The 12,980-nt window shown below is 43.0% G+C and overlaps 1 protein-coding gene across 9 annotated transcripts in view; it reads right to left on the reverse strand.

The window, feature by feature from the left end:
- Positions 1–7,884: 7,884 nt before the first annotated feature.
- The window catches only part of ubtf (upstream binding transcription factor), a 67,628-nt gene continuing 62,532 nt past the window's right edge, over positions 7,885–12,980 (reverse strand). For all 9 annotated transcript variants that reach the window (XM_038779394.1, XM_038779395.1, XM_038779399.1 and 6 more), the window contains 2 exons: positions 12,086–12,223; positions 7,885–10,297 (listed from right to left, as the gene is read on the reverse strand). In XM_038779394.1, coding sequence (XP_038635322.1) covers positions 10,196–10,297; positions 12,086–12,223 — 240 coding nt within the window. In that variant the 3' untranslated portion in view covers positions 7,885–10,195. The remainder of the gene's footprint in view (positions 10,298–12,085; positions 12,224–12,980) is intronic.

Below are 12,980 nucleotides of genomic sequence, written 5' to 3' on the forward strand. Positions count from 1 at the left end.
TTTTGAGGCTATGTCCCCTAGTTCTGCTGTCAACCGCCAGTGGAAACAACCTGCCCGCGTCTATCCTATCTATTCCCTTCATAATTTTAAATGTTTCTATAAGATCCCCCCTCATCCTTCTAAATTCCAACGAGTACAGTCCCAATCTACTCAACCTCTCCTCATAATCCAACCCCTTCAGCTCTGGGATTAACCTAGTGAATCTCCTCTGCACACCCTCCAGCGCCAGTACGTCCTTTCTCAAGTAAGGAGACCAAAACTGAACACAATACTCCAGGTGTGGCCGCACTAACACCTTATACAATTGCAACATAACCTCCCTAGTCTTAAACTCCATCCCTCTAGCAATGAAGGACAAAATTCTATTTGCCTTCTTAATCACCTGTTGCACTTGTAAACCAACCTTCTATTGACTCATGCACTAGCACACCCAAGTCTCTCTGAACAGCGGCATGCTTTAATATTTTATCGTTTAAATAATAATCCCGTTTGCTGTTATTCCTACCAAAATGGATAACCTCACATTTGTCAACATTGTATTCCACCTGCCAGACCCTAGCCCATTCACTTAACCTATCCAAATCCCTCTGCAGACTTCCAGTATCCTCTGCACTTTTCGCTTTACCACTCATCTTAGTGTCATCTGCAAACTTGGACACATTGCCCTTGGTCCCCAACTCCAAATCATCAATGTAAATTGTGAACAATTGTGGGCCCAACACGGATCCCTGAGGGACACCACTAGCTACTGATTGCCAACCAGAGAAACACCCATTTATCCCAACTCTTTGCTTTCTATTAATTAACCAATCCTCTATCCATGCTACTACTTTACCCTTAATGCCATGCATCTTTATCTTGTGCAGCAACCTTTTGTGTGGCACCTTGTCAAAGGCTTTCTGGAAATCCAGATATACCACATCCATCGGCTCCCCGTTATCTACTGCACTGGTAATGTCCTCAAAAAATTCCACTAAATTAGTTAGGCATGACCTGCCTTTAACGAACCCATGCTGCATCTGCCCAATGGGACAATTTCTATCCAGATGCCTCGCAATTTCTTCCTTGATGATATATTCCAGCATCTTCCCTACTACCGAAGTTAAGCTCACTGGCCTATAATTGCCTGCTTTCTGCCTACCTCCTTTTTTAAACAGTGGCGTCACGTTTGCTAATTTCCAATCCACCGGGACCACCCCAGAGTCTAGTGAATTTCGGTAAATTATCACTAGTGCATCTGCAATTTCCCTAGCCATCTCTTTTAGCACTCTGGGATGCATTCCATCAGGGCCAGGAGACTTGTCTACCTTTAGCCCCATTAGCTTGCCCATCACTCCCTCCTTAGGTGATAACAATCCTCTCAAGGTCCTCACCTGTCATAGCCTCATTTCTATCAGTCGCTGGCATGTTATTTGTGTCTTCCACTGTGAAGACCGACCCAAAAAACCTGTTCAGTTCCTCAGCCATTTCCTCATTTCCCATTATTAAAACTCCCTTCTCATCCTCTAAAGGACCAATATTTACCTTAGCCACTCTTTTTTTGTCTTATATATTTGTAAAAACTTTTACTGTCTGTTTTTATATTCTGAGCAAGTTTACTCTCATACTCTATCTTACTCTTCTTTATAGCTTTTTTAGTAGCTTTCTGTTGCCCCCTAAAGATTTCCCAGTCCTCTAATCTCCCAGCAATCTTTGCCACTTTATATGCTTTTTCCTTCAATTTGATACTCTCCCTTATTTCCTTAGATATCCACGGTCGATTTTCCCTCTTTCTCCCGTCCTTCCTTTTTGTTGGTATAAACCTTTGCTGAGCACTGTGAAAAATCGCTTGGAAGGTTCTCCACTGTTCCTCAACTGTTCCACCATAAAGTCTTAGCTCCCAGTCTAGCTTAGCTAGTTCTTCTCTCATCCCCTTGTAATCTCCTTTGTTTAAACACAAAACACTAGTATTTGATTTTACTTTCTCACCCTCCATCTGTATTTTAAATTCCACCATATTGTGATCGCTCCTTCCGAGAGGATCCCTAACTATGAGATCATGAATCAATCCTGTCTCATTACACAGGACAAGATCTAGGACCGCTTGTTCCCTCGTAGGTTCCATTACATACTGTTCTAGGAAACTATCGCGGATACATTCTATAAACTCCTCCTCAAGGTTGTCTTGACCGACCTGGTTAAACCAATCGACATGTAGATTAAAATCCCCCATGATAACTGCTGTACCATTTCTACATGCATGTTATTTTTTTGTTTATTGCCTGCCCAACCATATCGTTACTATTTGGTGGCCGATAGACTACTCCTATCAGTGACTTTTTCGCCTTACTAGTCCTGATTTCCACCCAAATGGATTCAACCTTATCCTCCGTAGCACCGATGTCATCCCTTACTATTGCCCGGATGTCATCCTTAAATAAGAGCAACACCACCTCCCTTACCATCCACTCTGTCCTTCTGAATAGTTTGATAGTTTAACTTAGAGGGCCCCATTGCTTAAATCACAAGGCAACACACTAAATAGAGATTGGAGACATACCTTGTGTGTCACTTTCTAAAACAAAGTATTTTCTTTTCACTGCACATCCCTGTTAGACTTTTCTTCTCAATGTCATTGCCCTATAGAGAATGGTCACCTCATTTGAAAGAGTAAGGATGTGATATGATAACAGGATGATATAGATGGGCTGGTCAGATGAGCAGAAGTGGCAAATGGGATTTAACCCAGAAAAGTGAGGGGTAATGCATTTTGGGAGGACTAACAAGGCAAGGGAATATACAATGAATGGTAGGACCCTAAAAGTACAGAGGACCCTTGGGGAGAAAACCTATACATCCCTGAAGACTGTAGGACAGGTAGATAAGGTCGTTAAGAAGACATTTGGGATACTTGCCTTTATTAGCCAAGGCATAGAATATAAGAGCAGGAAACATAGGGCAGCACGGTATCATAATGGTTAGCACAGTTGCTACACAGCTCCAGGGTCCCAGGTTCGATTCCCAGCTGTGTCACTGCCTGTGTGGAGTCTGCACATTCTCCCCGTGTCTGCGTGGGTTTCCTCCAGGTGCTCCGGTTTCCTCCCACAGTCCAAAGGCATGCGGGTTAGGTGGATTGGCCATGATAAATTGCCCTTAGTGTCCAGAAAATGTTAAGTGGGGGTTACTGGGATAGGGTAGATACGTGGGCTTCAGTAGGGTGTTCTTTGTCAGGGCCGGTGCAGACTTAATGGGCCAAATGGCCTCCTTCTGCAGCGCAAAGGAGCTGTATAAAATGCCGGTTACACCACAGCTTATGCACTGTGTGCCACACTATGGGAAGGAAGCAATTGCACTAGAAAGGATCCAGAGGAGATTCAGGATGTTTCTTGGGCTGTAATATTTCAGCTCGGACTGCAGATGCTGGCGTTGTTTTCCTTGAAGAGAAGGCAGAGGGGGACCTGATTGAGGTGCATAGATAGGGTGGATAAGAAGGAACCTTGCCCCTTAACAGAGGGCATCATGGATTTCAGCTAAAAGACAGGGGGTTTAGGGGGAATGCGAGGAAACATCTTTTCCCCGCAGAGTGTGGTTACAATCTACAACTCACTGCCTGAAAGGGTGGTAGACCTCATACCAAGAAGTATTTAATGAGCCATAGCATACGAGGCTGCAGGCTAAATGCTGGAAATGGGATTAGAGTAAATAGGTGTTTGATGGTCAGCAAGACACGATAGGCCAAAGTGCTTCTTTCCGTGTGACGGTCAGCATGGACATGATAGGCCAAAGTGCTTCTTTCCGTGCTTAAAAAATGTTATCTCCGGTCTAAAGAAAGCCAAATCACAATAGAACATAGAACAGTACAGCACAGAACAGGCCCTTCGGCCCTCGATGTTGTGCCGATCACCCTACTCAAACCCACGTATCCACCCTATACCCGTAACCCAACAATCCCCCCCCCCCCCCCCCCCACCTTACTTTTTAGGACACTACGGGCAATTTAGCATGGCCAATCCACCTAACCCGCACATCTTTGGACTGTGGGAGGAAACCGGAGCACCCGGAGGAAACCCACGCACACACGGGGAGGACGTGCAGACTCCACACAGACAGTGACCCAGCCGGGAATCGAACCTGGGACCCTGGAACTGTGAAGCATTTATGCTAACCACCATGCTACCGTGCTGCCCACTATGTTAAGAGTGACTGTCATATGCAGAAAGCTCATCTTTGCTTGGACCCAGATTACTCTAAAATAATGGAATGTGCATGGAAAAGGAAGTTTTTTATATTTAGCAAGACAGTGTAAGAGTCCTTCCTGTTTATTTCAATCATTCCCCTTTCTTATTATTTTTATCCGTGGACCCATGATTTGAATGTGCCTTTAAGCACAAGACTCAAAGTTGAAGCAGCCGGTTTGTCAGGGCAGCGTTCCCAGGTTTTGTTTATGGAGAAACCAGACTCCTCACAGACAGTGAGCCGGGACTGGGATCAAACCAGGGTCCTCAGCGCCATGAGGCAGTGCTAACCACTACGCCACCACACTACCCGACTTTGGATATTTCAAATAAATCTCCAATTTCACTTGTTGCAACTCCGGGTAAAGTGAGCTACCACACACTAGCTTAGGGTGTCGTGACGATAGTCTTAAAGAAAACATATTTGTATTCACAGTATATTAGGTCACTTCAATGTCTCAAAAATATTTGATTGTGTGTAATTAGATTTATCAACTGCTTTAATATATTTATCAACTGTCAAATATTGCAGCCCACTTGGCAAGTTGCAGGAAAAGAAATCCACCTCTGCCTCCCACAATAAGTGCAACCTAGTTAAAGGAACTGGAGCAACACTTGATCCTACTCCACCATCCAATTCGATACGTCTCTCATTTTGCAGAGCTCTGGCTTTTAGGGGGCAAAGATCCAGTTTCTATTGTCCGTTGTGTAATGTGGTTCCAGATTTCCCTTCTAAATACCATGGCTTTATTAACCACTCATTTTTGATTCTCCGTTCCGGAGCAAAGTTTCTCTACATAGAACATACAGTGCAGAAAGAGGCCATTCGGCCCATCGACCCACTTAAGCCCTCACTTCTACCCCATCCCCATAACCCTTCCCAACCATTTTGGACACTCAGGGCAATTTATCATGGCCAATCCACCTAACCTGCATGTCTTTGGACTGTGGGAGGAAACCGGAGCACCCGGCGGAAACCCACGCAAATACTGGGAGAACGTGCAGACTCCTCAAAGACAGTGACCCAGCAGGGAATCAAACCTGGGACCCTGGCGCTGTGAAGCCACAGTGCTATCCACTTGTGCTACCGTGCTGCCCTATCTGCCACATCAAATCATTTTACCTTTCAAATAGTGCAATCATGCACAATTCAAGGTGACAAGCTTGGTTTATCACATAGCTTCAATTTAACCCTCTAGCCCATTATGGTAATGAACATGAAACCGAATGACAACCTCCTGCAAACTGCAGTCCATCTTGCGAAATATTACGGATGCGATCCAAATGTTAATAATCCCCGTAACAAGTTAAAACTCAACTCTTTGTTGCTTCCATCAGACTGCAATGTTTATGCAGCTTGGGAAGGTAAATTTGAACTGGAGTCATGGGGAGAATGTGCAAACTCCACACAGAGTGACCCGGGGCTGGGATCGAACCTCGGTCCTCAGCGCCATGAGGCAGCAATGCTACCACTGCACCGCCCTAGCTTCCGAGTCGTTATGGGTTTGAAACCCACTCCAAAAGCCATTGTGAGTAAATGTGTGCTCGTCTCCAAATACTGAGTTGACAAGAATTAAGGGTACTTGCATCTGATGGGCGTAATGGGGTTTTAAATGGTGACAAACTGCCGTGGTAACTGGCCAATTCACCCGACTGTGAAATTGAGACACAAGCTGGCGCTCTGCCCAAATGAACAAAATAACCCAGAACACAATCTGCTGGACATAAAAGAAGAAATTGATCGCTTCAAGGCAAGGAAACTCAATTGACGTGCATAGATTCACAGCACATACCAAATTACAACAAAAAAGGAATGGGGGAGGTATAGGGAGATTGTAGGAAATATAATCCAATAAACTACTATATTACAGTAATGATTCGCTTTTGAAGTAGGGGATTGTTCGGGACAAGATTAATTTTGCTTTACATCAAATTATGCTGCACCAGTACATCAGTTTGACATTGACAGTGGTTATCGTTCCACTTCCTACTAGCCATTCTTCACCTTGCTATGCACAATGTATTAAGATAATTACCCATCTGATTTTCTAAATTTCTCAGTGACGGGGCGGCACAATGGTCAGCACCGCTGCCTCACAGCGCCAAGGACCCGGGTTCGATCACGACTCCGGGCCACTGTCCGTGTGGAGTTTGCACATTCTGCCCGTGTCTGCATGGGTCTCACCCTCACAATCCAAAGATGTGCAGGTTAGCTGGATTGGTCACGTTAAATTGCCTCTTAATTGGAAAACAAATAATTGGGTACTCTCAAAACAAAAAAATTCTCACGGTGACGCACGACCGCTGATCCAGCAACCAGATCCAAAAGCAGGCCAAGACTTGTGTCAAAGTTTTAAAATTGAGAATACAGTCCTATCCCCAAGACTGCATTCTGAATTGGGAAGGCAGAAATTTCCCACACTGTCCTTATTATTTCCCAATTCTTTCAATTCCATAATTGGAGTGTGTGGATAGACTATACACCCATCAAGTTCCACTATGACCAGTTTCCCTTTTCTCCCTCCATGTCTCACCTGCATTGGTAGTTACAAACCCATCATGACTTGAAGTCCAATCGCTAATCCATCTTCTGCTCTTCAGTGCCGCTGCCATTGATAGTTTTCTTTCCAGGACAAAAATGATTTGACACACTTAGATCCTTGATGTTGGTTCTTTGCGGTCTCAATTATTAATCAGAATAGACTCCCTCACAGCAGGTTCTAAGGAAGTTAGAATACTCTAATTTAAACAGCAGCAGCACAGTGGATAGCACTTCAATATATAATGAACTACCAGATGTCAGCCTCGCCACTCTCCATTCTCGCCCGAGTCAGAGGTCAGGATTGAAGCTCTACTTGAGACTGGAGTACATACTGTGTACTGACACTTGTCTTTCAAATGAAATGTTGAGGCCTCAATTGCTCTCTTGGGTGGACTGTCTGAAGAGCAGGGGAGCTCAGTTTCCTGTCCAATGTTTCTCTCTCAACAGGTTTAAAACAACTGATCTGATCATTTATCTCACTATGTGGACCTCGCTATATATAAAGTAGCTGCTACATTTCCTTACATTTGAAATGTAGTCACAGTTGCAAAGTAAGTTGTTGGCTGACAATTGTTTACAGATGTTCCGAAGGTTAGGAGAGATGCTAAATAAATACAACTTCCTTTGATGAATGACAATCATCCTTCAAGATACTTGTGTTCGGCCATGCTGGATGCCTCGCAAAGTATAGCATTTGCTCAAAACAACTGTGGATGGACATTTTCAGCATTTACAAAGTATTTGGTCCAGCCTTCAAAAAAGAAGATATTTTGAATACCGATTGACTAACAGCGCTCAAGACTTCAGAACTGATTAAGAATTCTCAGCATGTATACAGCATTTTTTGAGATTTGGAACATGGGTCTCCATTTGTGTGGCCATTACTCTCAGAGTGAATAAAGTGCCAGCTGGACATGAAGCCTTTATTTGCATTTTATTACTGCAATCTATTACGATTCCAATCGCTAATCCACCTGCAGTGCAGCTGCCACTGTGAAGAATGATTTGACATACTTTGATCCTTGATGCCTGTCCTTTGCTGTCTGAATTATCACAAGGATAGACTTGCGTCTTGATCAAACCCCATGGAACCAGGATTAGCTTAAATAATTGCATTCACCCGGCAACCACATTTTTGTTTTTTTTTTAATGGTTGCTTATAACCACTTGAACAAAAGGAACGCTTTCCCTATAAAATGTTTCAGAAGTTCCAACATCAAATTACAAGAATCAGCAAATACAAATTCAGTGAGGCATTCTCTCTACAAAACAATCTTTAAATATTAGAAAAATTCCCAGAAGATCACAGAAGCTAAAAGTAACATGGTACGTATGGGTTACTAGCACAGTTTCACGTTGAGTGCAAAAATGCACTCATTTCACCTCTTACAGTACACACGCTCAGTGCTCCTGACCTTACTGTAAGAACCAGAAAATAAAAATGGAAAGTAAAGCTGCAAAATACAAACGACATTATATACAGATACATACATCCTTATTCAAACCCAACACAAAGTACGACAAAGTGCCTCTTTCAGTACCCTTTAAAAAGACATCCACCTGCTCTGAAACTGGGCACAAGCTGAGAAGGTTTTCAATCATGATCCGGAGTTTAAGCAAAGCTGCAGTCGGAAAAAGGCTCAGTCGCAAAGGGTTCTCCCCCCCCCCCCCCCCCCCCCCCCCCCCACTTTTACACTGATCTCTCACAGATTAACAATGATGTAGAAATAAAAGGAGAGCATGGTTTGGCTGCAGAGACTTAAAAATCTGATTCTGCCTCTCTTACTGAGCTGGGACTTGAATATTTATTCATGTTGCTTCCTTTACTAGGGAGGGATAGATTCCTTTTCAATCCCTGGATTTGTAATTACTCCTCAACTCTGTGGTGTGCAAAGAAACTACAAACGGAACACAGTCTCATTCTGAGTTATGCAAAAGAAAGTGCTGGGACTTGTGTGAGTAAGAGAGATATGGCAGTACTGTAGTGTTCCAAACTCAAGGCGGCTATGTACAGGACCCAACTTCAGCAGCTCCATTCTATCTCTTTTTTAAAAAAAGGACTCCGGCAGTACGACCTTTCAACTCTACAATTCAAAGGAGACTGAACCTGTCCATTAAAACTTCTCGCAATATGCCTTGCATTTGGTTTGATGAAAGAGAGCTAATGTACATTCCATTCAGAAGTGACAAAAACAGAATTTGAAAATACAAAAAAGCTACTTGCAATCTCTGCTGCAAGCATTAAACTGCATCTAGAACATCAAGATTAATTCCCACCAATAGTGACTCTTCAATCAAATCTGATTGACAGACTAAAATGGTACAAAATACTCAGGCCTCTCTGCATTAATGCAGTCACATCCTCCATTAGTAAACACAATAAGGAAAGACTACACATGCAGAAAAAAATAAAGTTTTAAGTAACCAGAAAGAAGTGGGTTGTAAAGACAACAGATTCCTTTGCAATCTTGAAGGGCACTGGGCAATAGGAGCTTATTTCTTCCTTCTGCTGTTAAAATGAATGAGCACTTGCTTTGGTGCAGACCACCTAATGACTTTGTTCACACTACCATGGAGATATTTAATTCACAAAATACTGAATCTGAAACCTCCCTCAAAAACATCACTTCGTATTTACAAACTGCAACATCACAAAATACTCTTTACTGAATCAGACCAGGCATGAGCACTGGTCTTTCTCATCGTCAGGCCCAACCCTTGCCCATAAAAAGCTCCTCCCAAGTAAAAGACCAGGATACCCCGCTTATGGGAATACTAAAGAATGGATGGCTTCAATACTTGCTATCTAACCACCCTGATCTTTCGGTTCTGCTCGAAACATGAAACAAATTGGACATAGGACCAGAACTGGTAGCAGGTAAACGAGGCAGGATCCAATTTCCGTGACCATATTTTTGTTTAAAAAATAAAAATAAAAATTCTTAGCTTTGCAATGCAAGTATGAATGACCTGATAACCCAAACACCACCTTTAAATATGGTGACTTCACACTCAACACACAAATACTTCAATCTTGTGTGCCTGCACTTCTGATTACATATCATGTACTCCAAGCCGTACCAGAGAATTTGTACGTTAGGTTTTTTAAAAAGTTGAGCCCTGAATGTCATTCATTAGCAAATGGATGGAGAGTAATTTCAGAATGATTGTAACTTGGGATTGTTCGACTGGAAAAAACGCCTACAAATTGTCCATTTGGTCCATTCTTACTTGCATCACTAGTGGTTTTCAATGAGCTGAAAGCAACTCAGGAAAGCCCTGTTAATTTGTTCCATGGAACCGACTGGACAATGATGGCTGGATCAAGTCAGATTTGAGAGTGTCTGCTTCTGCCAATTGTCTCAAACAGTTCTGGTAGCGGGCATAAGGGCTCTTTAGGCTGATATTTTCAGTACTGCCTGGAAAATCTCAGAGTACTTCAGTCAGAGTCCGAGTCAGAGGACTCTTCTGATGAAGAACTACTGCTACTGTCAGACTGATTTTCATCTTCCTCCTCACCCTCCTCCTCATCTTCTGCATTCTGGGAAGAAAAATCACAGCAATGTTCAGTAAGCAATGGTTATGTAGTACCACACTTAGTTCATTTTATTAATAATAATAATAATAATAAGAGGCAAAATCTCCCTGCAAGAAAAAGGAGTTCAAAATGGGAAACAGGTTACTGCAATTTAAAAGTAAAATCTAGATGAAACAAAGCTCATTATGCGGGGAAATCAGCTTGGGAGTTATTTGCTGTTCTAGACAGAACATTGTGGACAAAAAAAATCTCAAGATGGCAATTATATCAGCCACATCAAGGTTTGTTTGCCAGTGAAAAGTAGAATAGAGAAGTGAACTATGCAAATGTATACATTTCTTGTAACAGGCAACTTTTCCCCCCCGTTTATTTGTTCATGGGATGTTTGCTGCCCAACGCTACTGCCCTCGAGAAGATGGTGGTGAGCTGCTGTTAAAGATTGTGACCCAGCGAGAGTGAAGGAATGACGATATCGTCTCGAATCTGAATGGTCAGAGGCTCAGACGGGAACTTGCAGGTGGTGTTCCCATACATCTGCTCCCAAGTCCTACGAGGTAGTAGAGGCTGAGAGTTTGGAAGGTCCAGTCGAAGGAATCTTGGTGAGAAGCTGCAGTGTATCTTGTAAATGGTACACACTGCTGCCACAGGGCCTGGATGAGAGAGGGAGTGAACTTTTAAGGTGATGAATGGGGTTCAAATCAAGGGGGCTGATTTGTCCTGGATGGTGGCAGTCTTCTTAGAGTGTGTTGCTGGAGCTGCACTAATCCAGACAAGTGGAGAGTATTCTATCACACTCCTGACATGTGGGCGAGTACAGAACTAGGGAGTGCAGTTTTAAAGTTAGTGGCCACCCTTGGACAGGTGAGGAGAGTTATTTTCGGAGGGTTGTGCGATTTTGGAACTCTTGTCGCAGAAGGCACTGCAAGTGGAGTCAGTGAATATTTTTAAGGCAGAATCCCTTGCCAATCCAGAATCTAAGGTTACTGGGTGTAGATGGGAATGTGGAACTCGAAACACAAACAGATCAGCCACGATCTTATTGAATGGTGGAGCAGGTTTGAGGAGCCGAATGGGCTGCTTCTGCTCCCATGTTATACGTTCTTTTGAACAGGCGGGAATGCAAGGTGCGAGGACGGCACTAAGCAGCTGCAGAAAGATACGGACAGATTATGCGAGTGGACAAGGTGGCTAATGGAGTACACGGTGGGGAAGTCACTTTGGTAGTAAGAACATAAAACAACACTCCACCCATGGATGTGGAATATAAAACATGAGGACAGCTTAAAGGGAGAATTTGTATTTCTCTAAAACACACCCCCCTCCCGCCCGAGGGTTTGGGGAAGCTCCATCACTGCTCCATTTCCAGCTGAGATAGACAGATTTCTGGTGTCTCAGGAAATCAAGGGATACGGGGAGCAGACAGGAGGACATGAATTTGAAGCCAAGATCAGCCATGATCGCACTAAATGGCGGAGCAGGCTCGATAGACTACACTGTCTATTCCTGCTCCTATTTTTTGTGTTAATGTAGCATTATTCCATAATTAGCAATTCATTAGTGAAATTTCAGATGATGAGACTGTTTCTTTCAGGTTGAGTTATTAGACAAACCCCTGGTAGAGCTCCACACAACATCGAACTCGGTTTGAAAATTCTAAGAAAGGGAACTTTCATACGAATGAAAGCTGGAGGAAGTTTTAAAGGTGTGAAGCAAGGAGGCAGAAGACAAGTGTTCTTGAAACTATTCAATCCCCTCAATTGTGCATTTCAGAACTAAAGAAAATAATTTTACCTCATCGGCATCATCCTCTTCCTCACTTTCTTCATCACTGTCTGAACCTGAGGAATCATCAGAATCTGAGGAATTGGCCTTTTCTTCATCGTCATCATCGTCGTCATCATCATCCTCTTCATCTGAATCCTCAGTTTCCTGTAGGAATCAGTAAGAACTCTGAATATATGGACGTAAGCTAATTTCTCCTTTAACATATGGTGTATAAAATCCCATGTTGAAGATTAAAGATTTGAATGAAATAATTTTAATTTAATAATTTCCATATCTTTCAGACCTCCATGCTCAGATTATCTTCAACTCTAACGAAAACCATTTTCAGAAATGATCACTCCAGTAGAGGCAACAAAGAGCACAAAATTACTGGCGGTAACTCTGAACTTGACTAAATTGGGCACAAGGTTAATAGCTACTGGTCCGACTTAACAGTAAAGCCATAATCATTGCCGTGGCCAATTTTACTTCAACAGATAGTAATGAAGAATGAGTGCTGCCTGATTTTTCAGATCTATGGCCTAGTCCAATTATGCTATAGGACCCTTTCTGCTACTTCAACTAATTAAGTGGTGACCAGCAACAAAATGTGCCACAATTCATACCCTCCTATTGCAGGTGGTGCATTTAACCATCGAGGCAGAGGAGCTCACCTCTTCAATTTTGTCAGTTTCCTGTGGTCAGTTCCATGGAGCAGGATCAGTCAATATAGAGCTGGGATATGTCGAAAGTTTAAAGCACACAACTACTACCCTGCACCGGGATGAATCTCCCTTGTGTCACACACGGATTACCAGAACATGATTCATGGTGTTCCCCAAGGATCACCATTGGACCCCAACATTACATCACATATATCAATGGCTCGGATGGTGGAGTTGTATTTTCCCAAGTTTACAGC

Source organism: Scyliorhinus canicula, chromosome 19 (genome assembly GCF_902713615.1).
Source record: "Scyliorhinus canicula chromosome 19, sScyCan1.1, whole genome shotgun sequence".
In the NCBI taxonomy this organism is placed as follows: domain Eukaryota; kingdom Metazoa; phylum Chordata; class Chondrichthyes; order Carcharhiniformes; family Scyliorhinidae; genus Scyliorhinus; species Scyliorhinus canicula.